We start from the raw sequence: 19408 nt of genomic DNA, 5'->3' as shown, positions 1-19408 counted from the left end.
GAAGCTCCGCGCCCCGCCACCGGCACGGCCCCCTCAGCGGGGGCAGCGGCGTTCCCGCCCTTGCCCCCCGGCGCAGGCGCGGGGCTGGCGCAGGCGCAGAGAGCCCTGCGGCCGCGGGGGCTGGGAGGCGGCCGGGCCTGGTAGGAGGGTGCGGGGCGGCTCTTGCGCACTCGCCCGAGCAGGGCGCTCTGTACGGTTGCGCGGGAACTTGCGTAAGGCGCGGCGGCTGCCGCGTCCCTTCGTCGCTTCCTCCTTCCTTTCCTCCTTCCCCTCTGAAGGCGCCGCGCGAAGGCCGGCTGGGAAGGCTTTCCGCCTGAAGGCAGGCCGGGCGCGGCCCCCGCCGCGGCGCCATGATGAGGCGCACGAAGCCTGAAGTGGAGCGGTACGTCGCCTCCGTGCAGGCCGCCGCGCCTTCCCCCCGAGAGGTGAGTGCTGCCGGTGGCGGGTCCTGACGGGAGGCCGTGGTCTTTCCGCCCACGCCGGTCCCGGGGGGTGGCGCGGTTGCTGGCGGCCGCCAGGCCCGGCGCGGCCCGCGGCGGCGCCCGTTGCCGCTGCCGCCTCGCGTGGCGCCCAGCCGGAGGGGTGGCTGGCGTGGGGCGGCAGCGGCGGCCTTCCCTCGGCTGCTGAGCTCAGGGCGGCCTCCCGCGCCGCCGGGAGCCCTCGCCGTGCCGGCCCTGCTGGCGGCGGGGGGCGGCTGCTTTCCGCCCGTGGTGCGGCTCCCCGCGCCGTGCCGGGAGCTGGGGCCGGGTGGGCTTTGCCCTGCCTCGTTCCTCGCGGTGAGAGGAAAAAGGGGTTCTGGTGCCTCTGGGAGTATTTTTGAGTCCGTATTTGCGCAGGGTTTCGTGAAGTCGAGTGAGACTGGGGAAGCTGCTGTGAGGAAGTGCATGAGGTTTTGTTTACTGGATGGAGGTGCTCTCCCTTACCAGGAGCAGTGGTTTTGCAGGGCTATGCACCTGCCTGTTACACCCGGTCAGCCCTAGCGTAGTTCTGATGAGCCCACCACCTCTCGAAGTATGGAACTCTTCAGTTTTGTGGGAACATAGTTCCTACGTTTTCTAAGTTTCTCTTCTTTTCAAAAAAAAAAAGAACCCAAAAAGGGAATAATATGTGAGACACATTCAGCTTTCTTTTATGTGCAGCATGATTTAATAGTCTTGTTTGTGTGACTGCTTTGTGAAACAATAGTATTAAGAGAGGGAGATCTGGGGGGAAATAATTTTCCTACTGTATATTAGTAACTAGACAGAAGGTTGAGGAACTCTGCATAATTGGTTACCATTTTCCAGATATAATGGAAAATGGTATACAGGTCACAGCAGTCTGATGCAATTCATGGGAGCTATTTAATCCCGAAAGATCCTGTTCTGCTGCCCTGCATTGATTTTTATTGCAGAGGTAGAGTATTCAGCAGTGTGTTCTATAGCGTGAATGCATCAGTGTTCACCATTATGCAGTAGGGTCTTTATGCATGGCCTCCGTACATTGTCATAATCATTTCTCCTTTTCCCAACAGCAAAAAAATTGTCCGGTGGCTTTGTTTAATTGGCCTGGGTGCTGTTTAGACTAGAAAATGTCAAATACATCACTGCCAGAATCAGAGGTGCTCTTAGATTGTTTTGATGTTCCTGTTGAACTGCACCGGGGGAGGAAAAAAAAAAAGTAATCCTCTTCTGATGTGCTTAAGGCCAACTGGTGCATATTTAGGGTTGGTTTGTTTGTTAAGTAATGCTTATAGCTAATAGTATTAGTACAGTCAATGGTGGAAATAGTTACTGGTTTTCTTGTGTTGATTTTAAGGGGTGGTGCTTATAAGGCTGCAAAGCATTTATTTTGAGGTTTCTTTTCATCCGTGTTTAAAAAGAGGTGACAAGTGTGACTCCACTCTTGACATTTCAGTATTTCCTTTTTATAACATACTTCAAAAATACGGGCTGAAAACTTGAAGTATTTTAGGAGGCCTGCTTTCATTCTAAACCACTTTGTAAAATTTTGCATAAATAGCAGGATGGGAGGCTAGTAATTCAAGCGTATTCAAAATGTACACACTTGTTTGCAATCATAGATGTAAGTAGTTCCGGTATTTTTTGGTTCACCAGCAAAATCTGGTTTTGAACCGATACTGGGAGTTCAAGCTTTAAATTTGTCTGGTTTACATTTACCTTAAGGTTTTTGCTTGTGACTTTGTACTTCAACTAATTCCTTTCGCGCTTTTTTTTTTTTTTTTTTTTTTTTCCTGTTCATGCTTCTACCATCTTGCCCTCTGCTTGCCTTCTGTGTATCTTAGGCTGGTAACTTCAGAAATAAACTACTGCATAAGCGTTACCCAAACTGAGAATGACTTGGGTAGAAATTGCTTTTTCATCAAGTATCTTTAAAACCATAGTGTCTACACAGCAGGTCTAAAGGGCATATCTCTCTTGGTTTGCTGGAATTTTTCTTCCCCCTTGCTACATTGCAACAAAAGAGATTAAATGTAGCTCATTTATGACCCCATTCTTCCACTCTCTTTTAATCAGAAATGTTTATGAAATACCACACATAGAAGGGCTTGTTGCTTACTTCACTTGTAATCTCTGTTCTGCCTAGTAGTCTTTGCCAGTTATAGGGAAAAAAACCATATTCTTTTCATTCTTAATCTTACATCTTTCGAAACCAAACCCATAAGTATGAGGAGTGGATTTGAACTGATAGCTAGTTGCCAAATTTAGTCGTTCAAAAGTATTATGCATTGCGGAAAGGAATTGTCACAGTGTTGAATTATTTTAAAAGTACCGTACATCTAAAGTATGACTGTCATGTTTTTTTCTCCTTCAGAAATCAATTAAAGGATTCCTCTTTGCTAAGCTGTACTTTGAAATAAAAGAATATGAGCTTGCTAAAAGGTAATGTGTTGTTGTATGTTTGGTTTTCTGTTTTCTAAATGTAAAAGAAAAGCTAAATTAATATGAATTAGACCAGAGAAACCAAGCTCAATATTATGCTGTTTTAAGGTAGTAGTAACTATATGGATATTGAATGCCATTTAAATCTTTATAAAACAGCAGTTTAAAAGAAGATGGTTATATAGTACTGAAAAACTTACCTCGTTGAAATGGCTTTTTTTCTCAGTGTATTAGATAGTTCTTACCATCTGCAAACTACTGTTTGGTGTTTTTTTTTTTTTTTAATTATTCAGCAAACAGAAATGCTTGCTGGCAAGTAAGTAGCATCTGTACATGTAATACAATGTAGCTTCTTACTTTAAGGTACAGACAAAGAATCTAGAACAAAATATATCTGTATTTCCTGTGTGGCAGATTAAGTTATCACTGTAGCTCAGAGTGAGGGAGTATTACTGAAAAATATTGGTCAAGTAACTGACTTTTTTCCCCCTCCATAGGTATATATCTACATACCTCAGTGTCCAAGAGAGAGATCCCAAAGCACACAGATTTCTTGGACAGATTTACGAAGCTGAGGATAACATAGAAAAAGCTTTTGGGTGTTACAAGGCAAGTACTATATAGACCTGTAATGTCCTGCTTTATTCCTTTGTAATTGGACTTTTAAAATCCTTCTGTACTGGACATTCTCAAACAACAGAAGAAAACATGTTCCTGGAAAAACTGTAGTATTTGTACACATTTGACAAAGGAAAGCATATGAAGCGTTGCAGAGGAGATTCTTCACTTGCTTCAGTAGTGTATTTTTAAGTTGATTCTTTGTGTTTTGTTCGGGATTTGATCTTTGCGCTATGTGCTGTAAAACTCTTCCCACGTCATACGTTGTGTTTTAGAGTAAGGGTCTGTGACTGTTCTAGAATTCCTCAATGTGGACTGTGATGACAACAGGAATCTAGTTGCTACTAGTGGTGGGGGGGGGGTTGTTTGGTTTTGGAGGGGGCAGGGCAGAAGGGAGGGGCAAATCTAGTTTTGATTAGGCAAGCCTATGAATGTCAAATTCCCAACTGGAATGTTATTGTTCTGGTTTTGGGGAGGGAGATGATGAGCTCAGAAGTCTGGTTGCCAACATAACTCCACGAAGTGCTATCACACTTTTTAAAAGTGTGTGTCTTAACTGTTTATTTTTTAGAAGTGTCCACATCTGGCTAGGTGAGAGGACCTTATAGTCCTACTGCCTGCATATGGCAGTAGCTACTCATAGACACGGATCTCTTATGTGCTTCTGAATTCCAACAGTTGTATCTGGGTGCTGTAAACTACTGGTTGTGTTTAGAAGGTCTTTTCTTAATATATTCTGTGTTGATAGGTCTAACTAATTTGAATAGCTGGGTCTGTTTGTGGGGGGATAACTCTTTCCTGTTCTATATGGATCATAAGATCAAGGTTGTTTTTTTTTCCTTTCTGTGCGTGCATGGGGAAAACTAGCGTTCTGTGGAGTTGAACCCAACACAGAAAGATCTTGTATTGAAGATTGCGGAGTTACTATGCAGTAATGACATTACTGATGGGAGAGCAAAATACTGGGTTGAGAGAGCAGCTAAACTCTTCCCTGGGAGTCCTGCTGTTTACAGGTTGAAGGTAAGTTCCAAATTACCTCTTTTTTGGCTTAAAAAACCTTTCAGAATCTGACTGAACTGCTTTTTGCATATTATCTTACACAAAACTTTGGCTAAATTGTTTTAGGATCTTTAAATCTGTTAGGTGTGACTTTCTTTGCAGGTTGACACTTCTGTCTAGCTTTCAAGACAGCTGCAGCTATAGGCTTTTATACCCTTTTTAATGTTCCAAGGTTAATCCTCTTCAAAAATGCCAAGAAACGGTGTTAATTGCAACATCGGAGAAGTTGATAAGCACTACTTGACCTTTTTATTGCATCACTTGCAGGAAGGTAGCAGGCCTGTGAACTCAGACTTTCTTGCTCTGCGCTGCTTTTTTGTTTTTAAATCTGTTATGATGGACTCTGCAGAATGTGAGAAATGCTGTAATTCTCAAATACTGTGTAAATGTTTTGTTGTGCGATCTCACTTTTGCACAAGTATATTAATTTTGTGTAGTTAGGCAGCAATCACATTGACGTCTTAAGATACCCTTTTTAAGCAAGGTAGTCTGGCAGGGTATGCTGTCATTGAACCAAGTGGTTTGACAAGCATTACTTACCATTGGTAAGAGTCAAATTCTTCTGAGGATTTTCTTCTGTGATCACTATCTACATTTTAAAATGTCTATTTCATCGAACTTTATGTAATACCTGAAAGCTATTAAGAGTAATGTAGTCTGTGTAGTGGAGGAAGGAAAAATGTCTGCTACTGTAGATGTTGAAAAGACTTACGTGGGAAATGAAATATTAACATGTTGCCTTCATGTTTAACAGGAGCAGTTATTGGACTGTAAAGGTGAAGATGGATGGAATCAGCTTTTTGACTTGATTCAAGCAGAACTTTATGCAAGACCAGATGATGTCTACATAAACATCAGACTAGTTGCACTTTACCGTTCAAATAATAGATTAAGAGATGCTGTGCTCCATTGTCAGGAGGCAGAGAAGAAAATACCTTTGCAGTCAAGCTTGGAATGGTGTTCCTGTGTTGTAGAGACATTTGAGGTGTTTAATCATGTTTTGATCCTGTGATAGTCTTCCGTATCTTTTTAACTGGTCTGTTTCTCTTAGAGCTGTCAAAGTAATGACACTTTCTCGAGGGATTTAACTCCTTCAAATGCAAGTCTACTGAAACAAAATGGAATTACAAAATACTTCTTGGTTGGTTTTTTTTTTAAATTGGAATTTTCTCCCTAAAATTAAGCCTTATAGAGCTATTGAATTGCTAACTTCAAAAGCTGAGTTAGATACAGCAGTTCCATTAGGGATGAAATTGCTCAGGCAAATATTTCCCTGGAACTTTGCTGCTGAAGAATATGTTAAGGTCTCACCTGTGAAACTGGATTATGCAGTAAATGCTACTAGTATGTTTTGGAGAAGTACTGCCCTTGCCTTCATGGAAGGATGACTGTTCCTTATCCTGTGATGAACTTTCTTCTTTAGGAATATCTGGAATCTTTACAAGACTTGGAGTCTGATAAAAATAATTGGAGAACTATCAAGAAAGATCATCTGCTGGCCTATTCCAGCTTTGTCAAAATGACGCTTTCTTCTAGAGATGTTCAGGAATGCAGAGAGGCACTTGAAAGGTACTCTTGTAACTTTCCTGTAGTATAAAGAAAAAACCACCACCAAACCAACAAACAAAAAACCAAAAACTTAAGGAAAAAAAGCACACCGCACAATTCTTTCCTGAGTCACAGAATATCTAACAGGCTTCTATTTCACTGCTTAACTTGTTTGTGGATGGGACAGAAGTTTCTCTTACTTGCCACTAAGCATGGTTTTTACTGGGTTTAAACCCCAAGCTAACTTTTGATAAGAGATGCAAGCTTTGTTTGAATAGTCAGCACACAGCCATGGAGAGTACTTGTTGATATCCTGGGTCAATTAACTTTGTACATTCTTTCCCTTCAGTAAGAGAGTATTATTCTGTACTTCGGCAATTAACTAATACAGATTTCTCAGACAATTAAAAAAAAAAGCACCCAAAAAAAACCTAAAAAGAAAACCCCAACCCCCAAAACAACTAAAACCCCCAAACCAGCCAAACAAAAATACCAAGCCACCTCTTGTGTGTCAGCTTGTTCCTGCTCATTTTGTTCTAAATTAACACAACTCATACTGGAATAATTAGGAACTTTGGTGTTATTGGGAGGGAGGAAGCCACATGCAGTAAGAATGCTCTCCTTAAGGGAAAACTGGTGGTGTTGCAGGGCCAGCTAAGCCAACTGACTTCAAGGCATATCATCTTTGCACACCTAGACTAGTACAAAACAGTTTTTGTAGTCAGTATGTTGTGATCTGTGTCCCTTTCTGTCTGTTTTCCCTTTCTTACTGGCTTTTATTGACTTACTCAGTTCCTCAGTTATGTGACGGCTGTTACATTATCTTTTTTTAAATTACATTCCTCAGTCTTGAATATTTTAAGCAATAGAGATAATGGATGAGGAATACATAATGCCAAAGTATGTTTTATTTTCTTTTTCTCCTCTAACATTGACCAAAACCATCTTGGCTTTTCTGGTGCCATTTTATTAGAGCCTTTCAAAGTGATCACATCTGAAGCATTTCCAGATCATAGCCATGCTAACAGCCGTTATAGTTTTGTCGTTTAATTCAAAAGTGTGTTTTAACTTTCCTGGAAAGCCTCTCCTGAGTGTGGGTTGTATACTAGCCTACAGCTACTCAGATTTCTACAGTACCTTCTATTTTTGAAGAGCCTGTCTAACTGTATTTTTGGCCTTTCTGATAAATGAAGGAAAGGGAAGAACAGAGCAACTGGTGCCTCCTGTATGTATCTAAATCTGCAGTAGTGAACAAATCTGTCCACATAGTTTGGGAGAGTAGTTCTGAAAGCAGCTGTGCATATGTGCTGAAAAGGACTGTAAATATCTAGGTAATATTTAGTGTGGTTTACTTCAACAAATTGAGAGCTTTGAGAGTTTGAGACCATTGGTTACTTTCTAGCGCAACTCAGGTTTAAGCAAGAGACAGTACTAACCATTGACTTAAGGAATTACTTGATTCATAGTTAAGGAACATCAGTTGAAAATGTCTGCTATAGCTTTTACCAGGACTTTGTTTAGAATGAGTCTTCTCTGCATTTTAGTTTTGATCGTGCGCTTCAGTCAGTGAAACCATATGTGAATTTGGCTGATGAGTTGTCTCGTACCTATGTGGAAATGAAAGGACAGCTATACATGCATGCTGGAACTTTGCTACTGAAAATGGCCCAACACAATGAGGCACAGTGGAAAGTTGTGTGTGAACTTGCAGCATTGTGTTATCTGATAAGTTTCCAGGTAAGATTTTCAATTTATGCCTTTAGTTGATGCAGCTCTTGAAATGTTCTTGCTGTACGTGTGTTGAACTCCTGTATTGCTGAGATGAACTAGTGTTTGTGTGCCTAAGGAGAGACTCCCTCCTCATGTGCCAAACCCTACTCTTCCACAGTTCTTTAAAAGGTTTCAAATGACATGTGTAGGGTAAAAGTGTCTTTGCATGTTTCACTTGTCAGAGTAACCTGACTCTTAAATGTTAGTGACTTTATTTTCTACAGTATATTCAGTTTTAATACCACTGAACACATGTTAAGAATTAGGCTTATTGCTGTAGGGAGAAAAGGGGATGAACTGAATAGTTCCCATATATTTGTTGTGTACACAGCAAAGCTAAGAAATCAGGTGTAATTCTTTGCCTTGTGAAGTAAAATTGGTTGTGCTGTTTATGCCACCGCTTACCTTCCAGATGTTACTTGCTATTCTGTGCACCTGATGTTACTTAAAATAGCTATAATTGCCCACCTCAGAGTTTTGAGTGAGTTCCCTGCTCCCTCACCAGCCCCCAGATATGTGACATAGTACCTTCAGAATGCATTATGTATTTTTTTCTGTAGTTTTCCTAATGCTAAAAAGCTTTTCCTGGTTCTTAAAACTAGTTTAAAAAATCTGCTTTTATTATGAAAAAGCTGTAACAATTTTCTCCTTCCTTACAGGTTCCTAAACCAAAGTCAAAACTAATAAAGGGGGATCAAACTGGACAAGATGTGCTAGAAATGTTGGCCTGTGATCGAAAAAGCCAGTCTGGTAATAAAAATCGCTACCTAGTTCCGTTTTTAGTGTTATGGATAGTTACTTTAAAGGCTAAGTTGTCTGTGAACACATTCATTATTTTGAAATGTAATGTTAACACTTAAGTATGCAACAAAACCTTCCAGATTCCAACTACATATGTAGAAATAAAACAGTAGTTTGATCCTAGCACCTGAAGGGTTTTTTCTCATCTTTAGCATGCTAGTAGAGCATGTTCTTTTTGTTTTGTTTTGTTTTTTTGTTGTTGAGTTGTTTGGGTTTTTTTTTTTTCAAGCGTGGGGGTGTGTTTTCCTAGTTTTTGGTTCTCCAGCACGCTAAGATAGAATTAACTTTTATGGTCTTTTAATCTACTGGAAATGTCTTCTGTCTGCTGATACTATTTTGCAAGTATTGTTAGCCCCAAGAGGAAAAGGAAGTATTACTGTTTCCCCTGTCTCTTCCATCCTCTTACTTGTTAATCAGCTTTGCTCTTTTTGCTATGGTATAGACAGTTTTTCAGTCTACAAATTCTTGCAGGGCCTTGATGATAACAAAGGAACACACCAGACATCAGGTTCAGTTGTTTCAGAACAGATTTTGGTAAGACTTCTGTTGGTATGAACAGCTACTTATTATAAGGACAGTTGGAATGCCCCTAGAATAATAATAGTAAGATGGCTTTCTTTTCCTGAAGAACTGGATTTACAAATGCCTTGGGATTGTTGTCACTAAAAGCTTGGAAAGCTTATGTGCTGAAACACTGACCTAATTACAGGGAGAACATAACAATCTACGTTTCATAAAGGGAAATCCTGATTTCCACCCAGACTTCAGTAGCAAGAAAATCCAGTGTATCAAATACTAATGTTCACTGCCTTACGTGAAGTAATGGTTTTGTTTTCTAGGTCATATGCTCCTGAACTTAAGCCATGGCAAGCAGGACTTTTTTAAAGAGATTGTGGAATCATTTGCAAACAAGAGTGGTTCATTTACGTTGTTTGATAGCCTGTTTGAGAGTGGAGCTTCCAGAGAGAGATCTTTTATCGGCACGGATGATATTGGAAATGTCAGTGTACAAGCACCAGTGCAAACGGAACTTAATAAATACGATATTGGTAAGAGAGCTTACTTTCTAAAACACAACATAATTTTCTGTTCCAGAAACTTTTATGAATACTTCATATTGCAACAAGAGACAAATACCTGGAATAGCTGTGCAAAGTTGCCCTAATGTCCTGGGCAAGACTTAGACTTATTGCAAAGTAAAGTGCTTCTTGAATAATTCCTTAAAGATTTTAAAGTAGTAAATGGATTTGATAAAAATAGTTGCCTATCGGACTGAATATGGTGAGGATAGAAGTGAAAGGAAATGTGAGTTGCCCCCTCAGAGGCTTAAGAGGTTGATGGCTTGAACACTCAAGATGAGCTGGCCACTTAATATGTTTGGCTACTTTGAAGTTTGAAATCTTCCATAAGTGAATGGAATCTTGATGCTCATTGCTCTGCACGGTGTCTTTGGCTGCTCTGACAGAACGAAATGTGAAACCCAGCTTTGATCGGATACAAGTCTTGCAGTCATGTTGGAAGGTGACATCTGCACCCAACTTTGTTTTTGCATAGGTGCTGTTCGAATGCACAATGGCAGTCTTCAGCACCTTGTGTGGCTTGGCTTGCAGTGGAACTCTATGTCAGTCTTACCACCAATGCGCAAATGGTTAAAACAGCTTTTTCACTTGCCCCAAGAAACATCAAGACTTGAGACAGATGCTCCCGAATCCATTTGCCTGTTGGACCTTGAAGTAAGTAAACTTCGCAAGTTCTTAAACATACTACACAATTGAAGTTTTTTTTGTATTTAATAACTTCTATTTATTTATTTTTACAAAAACAGGTATTCCTGCTTGGTGTGGTATTCACTAGCAACTTACAATTGCAAGAGAAGTTCAATTCTCACTCTGGTGCACATCAGCCTCAATTTTTACCATTGCCAGTGTGCAAACAGCTCTATACCGAAAAGCAAAGATCCTGGTGGGATGCTGTTCGTACTCTTATTCAGAGAAAAGCAATGTAAGGCTTTTTCAGTTTGGAAATGTTTGACCAAACAGCTAGGCAGCTTCTGCTACAGCAGTTTGAACTGGTCCCAATAGATTCTTGTAGAATGAAATTTGTTTTGACATGTTTTGGACATTGAAGCTTTGTTGTAGTAGGGACTTGATACACTTAAAAGATTTCTAAAAGTAGAATTTTCATTTCTAACAATGTATTTCTAAACTAAAGGCAAGTTAGGACTAAAACTGTGGGCTGTATTTATCAAGAAAATGGCATGTGAACAGATGAAAAATAGAGAATACTAATCGAGGAATGTTTCTTTTGATACTCAGACCGGGAACAGCAGCAAAACTGAGACTTATTGTACAGCATGGAATAAGTACTCTGCGAACACTGGAGAAGCATGGCCTTCAACCTGCCTTAATTATACACTGGGCAAAAAGCCTGCAAAAAACAGTAAGCTCGTTTTATTCTTATGTATGTAGAAGCTCAGGTATTTTTATCTTATTTTCCAGCTATAAACAGACAGGGGTGGGGGTGGATATGTGGCAATCAGATGAGAATGTATTATTGAGAACTGCTTTTTATTTTGTCAGGTAAATTAGTTGCTCTAGTCACTTTGTAAAGTACTCTGTCTTGAACTGTAGCATTATTTTCTAGCTTAGTGTTACTTAGTTCTTGAGATAAACCTTGGTGGATTTGTCGTGTCAGGTGTTGGAGAAGCACTCTTGAAATTTTTCAAGACGATTAGCATTTTGACTTGAATTTGTTGAAATAACATGTGCTTGTATGCCCTCTTCTTCACCAGGGCATTAGCCTTAACTCTTTCTATGACCAGAAGGAATACATTGGACGAAGTGTTTACTACTGGAAGAAAGTTTTGCCTGTGCTGGAAACTATCAAAAAGAAGAGGAGTATTCCTGAACCTATTGATCCTCTCTTCAAACACTTCCATAGTGTAGACATTCAGGTACAGATCAATTAAGCCAAGGCCGAAATAAGAGGAGGTCTATGTCAAAAACTTACATAGCTGTGGGATTCTTCTCTGCGTTGTACAACTGTTGTTACTACAAAACTTTAAAACTATGTATATGATTGGGAGGCACTGAACCACCCTGAGTACCAGCTTTGTTTAAAAAGTATTTTCTTTGTGTAAGTAGGAAAAAAAACCAAGGACCATTGTCATTCTGTTGTTAGGTGTGAGTTGTCTTTCGCTTTCTTTGTAGGCCTTTCAGGTTGCAGCATATGAAGAAGAGGCACATATAGCATTTGCAATGTTGGATGCAGTTGATGGCAAAACTGATGATGCTTTATTAGCATTTGAAGCTATTAAGAATGTGGTTTCATACTGGAATCTTGCTGTGGTAAGTTCATGAGTTTGATTACCCTGAAATGCTTTGCTTTATTCAGTTGTCTTCTGATAGAGCCTAACTAATCTGTATCCTGTTCTTTAGATCTTCCAAAGAAAGGCAGAAGAGATTGAAAATGATGCCATGCTGCCAGAAGAGCAAGAAGAACACAAAACCTATCTTCTTAAAAGCAAGCATTATCTAATGAAGATCATTGAGGAAGGCTCCTCAGACGCCTCAGTAACTGAGAAAGTAATTCAGTCTTGCTTTAAAAACTGGTTTTAAAGAGATTGCAGTGGTTTTGGTTACTCTTTCAAAACTGCACATATGTTAGCTTTTTTAGGCCAGTCTTTGCATTAAGGCAAGTTAAACTTATTTTTTGCTCAAGATAAATAACCTGCTTAATACTGGTCGATTGATAAACTGGATAACTTCTGTAACCTACCAGATCATGCAGTATTCAGGCTACTCTGCATGAAAGCTTTAATGTAAGCAAATAGCTTTTGCCACTAGCTTTTTATAGAGGTCAGTAGTTTGAAAAAATGGAATTCATGTTTGTATGAATTGTTTCCTTACATTAATCTTAACAGATTTAGAGCTTTGCTGAAAAAACAGCATTTGTGTAATGATAGCCTTGTGAATTGTTCAGCCAGAATTCTGAATGTAGTCAGTCTTGCTCTGAGGGAGAACTGCAATCATGACTAATGTTTCAAATAACTTCCTAGCTGCCAGTGTCTATTGAAACTGTAAGGGAAATGCTAGATACAGTGATCCAGGAACTTGGTGAGAATGGTGAAGATGGAAGTCCTGCCTTCAGAAATGGTGTGTCTGTAGATTCAGAGATGAAACATTCTGCTCCATCACCAACTAAGTTCTCTCTTTCACCATCTAAGAACTACAAGGTATATTAGCCAGCTGTTGTTTCAGAGAATTGTTATATTTAAAGAAAAACTCAAAAGATTCAGTTAATTTTTTTTTCCCTCCCCTAGTTTTCTCCTAAAACTCCTCAGTGGGCAGAAGATCACAGGTCTATACTTCAAATGATCTGTCAGCAAGTGGAAGCTTTAAAGGTAAACAATTCTGTTCATCGTATTCAGTGAAGAACAGTTGGCTTTTTAGTTCTGGTGAGAATTTAGGGATAATAGCATGGGCTGACTTACAGTAAGTTCCTAGACTATTACTGAAATCAGTGGAATTAACTTCTGTAAATGCCTTCCTAAACTGAGTGCAAGAGTAAATGTTTTTGCTTAAAAACTCTTATCTGGGACTTGGGCAGGGATGCAGAGGCAACCTGTCTTAAGGACTGTGTGCAGAAAGAGTTCCACTTTCATCACCTTGGTTCTCATCCCTTGGCTCTGTTTTTACTTCTGGATTTAGAACGCAATCTTAGTACTTTGTACTGCATGGGCAGATCTTGCATGATCTGGCAAGTACCTCTTAATTTTTTAAATTTGTTTTCCTAAGCTTGAATCATTTCTTATGTTTTCTTCTACAAATACCTATGTAAAATATACTCTATGCTCTCGGTGTACACTGTCTTCACAGAATGAAATGCAAGAAATGAAACTTAATAATTCCAACTTAAATGTGTCATCTCATCGGTGGCCTGCTGAAAGTTACGGAACAGATACAATGTCAGAGGGATATCAGAGAGCACAAAATCTTCATGAAGCTCCATTAACAGGTAAGTTGCTGCTGAATTTTTATCTAAATGCTTAGCTAAACCAAGTAAGACTTCTGAAAACAATGCAGAGATGTTGTAATGATTCACAACTAAAAACTGATTGCCTGGGAGAGTCCATTCAATAAAACAACAACAAAAATCAAGTATAAATTTTCCTTGCTGTTCCTTTTTAGTTGCTACCACTGGCCCGTCTGTTTACTACAGCCAGTCGCCTGCCTATAACTCTCAGTATCTTCTCAGAACTACTGCAACCAATGTAACGCCAACGAAGGTGAGAACAAATCTGTCTACTTAAGTTACTTCCAATGACTTACTGAAAATGACTGCTTTTGATTCTGTATGCAGTTGCATGTAGTTGCAGTTCTGTTTAGAATATTTGGTAAACTTGGACTGTTAGGGATAAACTAATGTGATTATAATTTATAATGTGATAGTAATTGATCTTTCTGCCTGATTTTTGGGATGTAGAGTTTGGGAGGAAAAGCCAGCAAAACGTCTGCAATACATTAGTACATGTCCCTACGGAGCATGGATGATAGTGCTTAATTGTTTCCCTCCCCCCCCAGCAAATTAGTACGGCAAAAGAGAATGTGGTTTTCAAGCTTTTTTTCATAAAAGAATAAACCCACTCATCTTGTGGCCCTTTTTCAATGCTTGTTTTCAGATGCCCTTCAAGATTTAAACTAATCTGTTCAAAGTACGTTAAAATTAGTTTGGATTTAAACTGGTATGGAAGCATGACCTGCTTTTAAGAGTACATGTTATGTGGGCTTCAGCGCAGTAAGACTTTGTCTTCCACATCTTACGATATGTCATAATAAGCAAAGAAATCGTTCTCTGCTTTTTCTTTAGGCTCCTGTTTATGGCATTAACAGACTTGCACCTCAGCAACATATATATGCTTATCAACAACCAATGCATACACCACCTCTGCAAAACACTTCTGCTTGTATGTTTTCCCAAGAAATATATGGCACACCTCTGCGTTTTGATTCTCCTGCTACTGGACTCATTTCTCCGCGTGGGGGTGATGATTATTACAACTACAGCGTTCCACAGGCAAGCACAAATCCACCATTACCTGAACCAGGCTATTTCACAAAGCCTTCAGTTGCTCCACCAACTTTAAAGCCTGCAGAATCAAAGGTGATAGAATTTTCAAAATCTAAATTCAGCCAGCCAGGAACAGCAGAAGGATCAAAAACATCCCTGCCAACACCAGCACAGTCAAGCCAGTCAACAACTTTTAAATTCAATACTAACTTCAAGTCTAATGATGGAGACTTCACCTTTTCTTCTCTTCAAGTTGCAATGCAGCCTCCTAATGCAGGTTTTAATAGTAGCGAAAGCCTCTTGGGTCTTCTGACATCTGATAATAAATCTTTACAGGATGATAGATACATTGAACAAAAACCAGTTAACGATCACACAGGCAGTCAAAGAAATATCTTCAGTTTTGGCAATAAACATATTTCAGGCATCTCTTTTAAAGAAGGCATGGGACAAAATGCACACAAAAACCTGGCTTTTGAGAAGAGTGATATGTTTAGTGTCCAAGAACCAAGCAAGCTTGTATTTGTGACTTCAAATTCGGATTTGGCCAATAGAAGTCATGAAACAGAGGGAGGAAGCACCCATGGTGGAGATGAGGATGATGATGGTCCTCATTTTGATCCTGTGGTGCCACTCCCTGACAAGATTGAAGTAAAGACAGGTGAGGAAGATGAAGAAGAGTTCTTCTGCAACAGAGCTAAGCTTTTCCGTTTTGATGCAGAATCTAAAGAATGGAAGGAAAGGGGTATTGGAAATGTAAAAATACTGAAACATAAAGTATCTGGGAAATTTCGTCTCTTAATGAGACGGGACCAAGTGCTGAAGATTTGTGCAAATCACTACATAAATACAGATATGAAATTAACTCCAAATGCTGGATCAGATAAGTCATTTGTGTGGCATGCTTTAGATTATGCGGATGAGTTGCCAAAACCAGAACAGCTTGCAATTAGATTTAAGACACCTGAGGAAGCAATGCTTTTCAAAAATAAGTTTGAGGAGTCACAGAGTATTTTAAAAACCTTGGGATCAAATGTTGACACATCTGTGACTCAGAATAGTGGGACTGCAAGAGAAACAACAAATCAGGACATCAAGGAGCCTAGCAAACCTGTTTCTGGGACCCTGAACTTTGGCTTTCAGTTCCCGAAAGATGGGGTGAGCAGTGAATCTGATGGCAAAGGCAACCTTACAGCTACATCAACTGCATCTGGCCCTACTACTTTTTCATTTGGAAAGGAAGCCCCACAAACCTATTCTTCTGGTGGTTTTGCACAACATCTCTTGAAGAAAGATCAATGGGAGTGTAAAGTATGTTTAGTTCCAAATGAAGCTACTGCAAAGAATTGTGTATCATGTCAAAGTCCAAATTCAGATAAGTGGGAAACACATGGCACCCCATTACCTGACTCTGCTGCGAGTTTCAAAGCCAGTGGTAACACTGTGCAGGACAAATTTGGATCTGCTTTTGCTAAAAAGGAAGGTCAACGGGACTGCAGTGTCTGTTCAGTGAGAAATGAACCCACTGCCTCCAAGTGTAGTGCTTGCCAGGATCCAAATAAAACTAGTACAGCGGTATCTGGTCAACAAAGTTCCTCTAAATTTGGCCAAGCAATTGCTGCAAAGGCTATTCAAAATGACTTGGGAACTGCTTTTTCTAAAAAAGAAGGTCAGTGGGACTGCTCTGTATGCCTAGTCCAGAATGAAGCAAAGGATGTCAACTGTCGTTCTTGTCAGAATCCTAACTCTCAAAGTCAACCAAATGTGCCTACATCTACTGCTCAGGCATCCCCTGCTCCCAGGTTTGGCTCCACTGGTGATGCAAGTAAACCACAGAAAAATGGATTTGAAGGGCTTTTTGCTAAAAAGGAAGGGCAGTGGGATTGTAATACTTGTCTGATGGGGAATGAAGGTTCTTCGCCAGCCTGCATAGCTCTCCAAACACCAAATCCAGCTGGTAAGCCTGCGAGTGATGCTGCATCAGCTCCTACTTTTGGCTTCAAAAGTAAATTATCTGAACCTGCTGCAGGACAGTTGGGAACAGGCTTTAAGTGTAATTTCTCAGAAAAGGGCTTTAAGTTTGGTCATGAGCCAGGCAAGATGCCATCATTTACATTTCGCATTCCTTCTGATACTGAAGCTAAGTCTGCAAAGGAAGGATTTAGCTTTCCAGTGCTTGCAAGCGGATTTAAATTTGGAATACAGGAGTCTAGTAAAAATACCACCAAGAAAGATGAACCATCCAAAGAATGTACGACTGGCTTCTCAAAAAGTGTTGATGAAAAAGACAAAAAGGAACCTCCTTCAGATAGCAGAATTACATTCCAATTTCAAGAAACAGCTAACAAGGAGAAAGGTGACTTTGTTTTTGGGCAAAACAGCAGCACTTTTACTTTTGCTGAGCTTGCAAAAAGTACTCCTGGGGAAGGTTTTCAATTTGGTAAGAAAGATCCTAACTTCAAAGGCTTTTCAGGTGCAGGTGAAAAGCTGTTCTCTTCACAGGATTCTAAAACAGATCACAAAGCAAACACATCTGCTGACCTTGGTGAGAAGGATGATGATGTATATAAGACAGAGGACAGTGATGATATCCATTTTGAACCTATAGTTCAGATGCCTGAAAAAGTAGAACCATTTACAGGAGAGGAAGATGAGAAAGTGCTATACTCCCAAAGAGTAAAGTTGTTCAGGTTCGATCCAGAAACAAGTCAGTGGAAAGAACGCGGGGTGGGCAACTTGAAGATTCTTAAAAATGAAGTTAACGGCAAAGTAAGAATATTAATGCGGCGTGAGCAGGTACTGAAGGTCTGTGCAAACCACTGGATAACAACAACAATGAACTTGAAACAGCTGTCTGGCTCAGACAAGGCATGGATGTGGATGGCCAATGACTTCTCTGATGGTGATGCAAAGTTGGAACATCTGGCAGCAAAATTCAAGACACCAGAGCAGGCTGAGGAGTTCAAACAGAAGTTTGAAGAATGTCAGAGACTACTACTAGATATACCACTGCAGACACCTCATAAACTTGTTGATACAGGTAGGACAGCTCAACTTATACAGAAAGCAGAAGAAATGAAGTGTGATTTAAAAGATCTCAAAACATTTCTGACAGATGACAAAACCAAACTGTCAGAAGAGGAACATGTAACCTCTGGTTGTGCCAGCAGTACTTCTGATGTGGTTATAAAGCCACATGCTGAAAGTACTGGGCCTACTCTGGAATGGGATAACTATGACTTGCGTGAAGAAGCGTTGGATGATAGTGTAAGTAGTTCTGTATATGCATCACCTCTTGCAAGTAGCCCTGTAAGGAAAAACCTTTTTAGATTCGGAGAGTCTACAACAGGTTTTAGTTTCAGCTTTAAATCTGCCTTGAGCCCATCCAAATCTCCTGCCAAACAGAACCAGAGTAGAACATCAGTAGGCACAGATGAAGATTCTGATGTGACTCAAGAAGAGGAGAGAGATGGGCAGTACTTTGAACCTGTGGTACCTCTGCCTGATCTCGTGGAAGTGACCAGTGGTGAGGAAAATGAGCAAGTTGTCTTCAGTCACAGAGCTAAACTCTACAGATATGATAAAGATGCTAATCAGTGGAAAGAGAGAGGTATTGGGGATATCAAGATACTGCAGAACTATGACAACAAACAAGTGCGCATAGTAATGAGAAGGGACCAGGTACTAAAACTCTGTGCCAATCACAGAATAACACCAGATATGAATATGCAACAAATGAAAGGATCTGATAGAGCATGGGTATGGACTGCGTGTGACTTTGCAGATGGGGAAAGGAAAGTAGAACTTCTAGCTGTGCGATTCAAGCTGCAAGATGTGGCAGATTCATTTAAGCAAATTTTTGATGAAGCAAAGCATGCCCAAGAGAGAGAGACACTGATAACGCCTCTTTCTTCTCGTAACAACACGCCGAAGGAATCTCCGTGTGGTAAAAATGCTGTAGCCGTATTAGAAGAAACTACCAGAGAAAGAACTGACCTCAGCCATGGTGATGATACTTCTGATTTAGCTGTAGAGGTTGCAGAGTTGTCAAACACTTCTGAAACGCCAACAAAAACAGTGGTTTCTCCTCCAAAGTTTGTATTTGGATCTGAATCTGTCAAGAGCATTTTCAGTAATGAAAAGACAAAGACATTCACGTTTGGAAATACTTCAGCCACTGGTTCTCTGTTTGGCTTCAGCTTTAATCCTCCCGGAAAGAGTGAAGACCATATTCCACTGTCTCGGAACACAGCACAGAAAGAACAGATCTCTGAACCACCAAAAAGCTTTAGTGCTCCTCAGAAGCCTTTAGGCAGCAAGGTAAACAACTTGCCAACTTCAACACAAGGTGGACCCTGTAACTTCTCATTTAGAATTGTGGAAAAAGGTGAGTGTCAATTGAACTAGTAATCTATTCAACCACACAGCTTAGTAAGCAGTCATCTCTATGCTGTTGGTTACTCTTTGTTGTCTTAATAATACATAGTTTCTTTCAGTTCCAGTGCAGGTACCCACATCTTTACAAGTTTGTGAGACTTTTAACTAAATGAGTGAATTTTAAGTCATAATTAATTGAAAGTGTGTGATGCAGAATGGAGTTTTGTTGATTAGTGAGAAAGGGGAATTTCAGGTAGAACTGTAACTCTGAAGTCCTGTACCTG

General features: G+C 40.2%; 1 protein-coding gene across 3 annotated transcripts in view; it reads left to right on the top strand.

Moving 5' to 3' along the window:
• Window positions 1-111: 111 nt before the first annotated feature.
• LOC121083846 (E3 SUMO-protein ligase RanBP2-like) overlaps window positions 112-19408 on the top strand; it is a 35033-nt gene continuing 15736 nt past the window's right edge. For 2 of the 3 annotated variants that reach the window (XM_040584633.1, XM_040584632.1), the window contains exons 1-20: window positions 115-425; window positions 2815-2882; window positions 3380-3491; window positions 4368-4520; window positions 5314-5544; window positions 5983-6128; window positions 7652-7844; window positions 8537-8627; window positions 9518-9727; window positions 10233-10411; window positions 10504-10679; window positions 10994-11117; window positions 11470-11631; window positions 11888-12025; window positions 12116-12262; window positions 12736-12912; window positions 13000-13080; window positions 13556-13694; window positions 13868-13965; window positions 14547-19134. In XM_040584633.1, coding sequence (XP_040440567.1) covers window positions 351-425; window positions 2815-2882; window positions 3380-3491; window positions 4368-4520; window positions 5314-5544; window positions 5983-6128; window positions 7652-7844; window positions 8537-8627; window positions 9518-9727; window positions 10233-10411; window positions 10504-10679; window positions 10994-11117; window positions 11470-11631; window positions 11888-12025; window positions 12116-12262; window positions 12736-12912; window positions 13000-13080; window positions 13556-13694; window positions 13868-13965; window positions 14547-19134 — 7288 coding nt within the window. In that variant the 5' untranslated portion in view covers window positions 115-350. Of the gene's footprint in view, window positions 426-2814; window positions 2883-3379; window positions 3492-4367; window positions 4521-5313; window positions 5545-5982; window positions 6129-7651; window positions 7845-8536; window positions 8628-9517; window positions 9728-10232; window positions 10412-10503; window positions 10680-10993; window positions 11118-11469; window positions 11632-11887; window positions 12026-12115; window positions 12263-12735; window positions 12913-12999; window positions 13081-13555; window positions 13695-13867; window positions 13966-14546; window positions 19135-19408 lie in introns of all 3 variants that reach the window. The other variant, XM_040584634.1, reaches the window with a different exon arrangement.

This window comes from Falco naumanni, chromosome 2 (assembly GCF_017639655.2).
Source record: "Falco naumanni isolate bFalNau1 chromosome 2, bFalNau1.pat, whole genome shotgun sequence".
NCBI lineage: Eukaryota > Metazoa > Chordata > Aves > Falconiformes > Falconidae > Falco > Falco naumanni.
The sequence above is the reverse complement of the archived record's forward strand: the minus strand, read 5'-3'. Positions and strand labels throughout refer to the sequence as shown.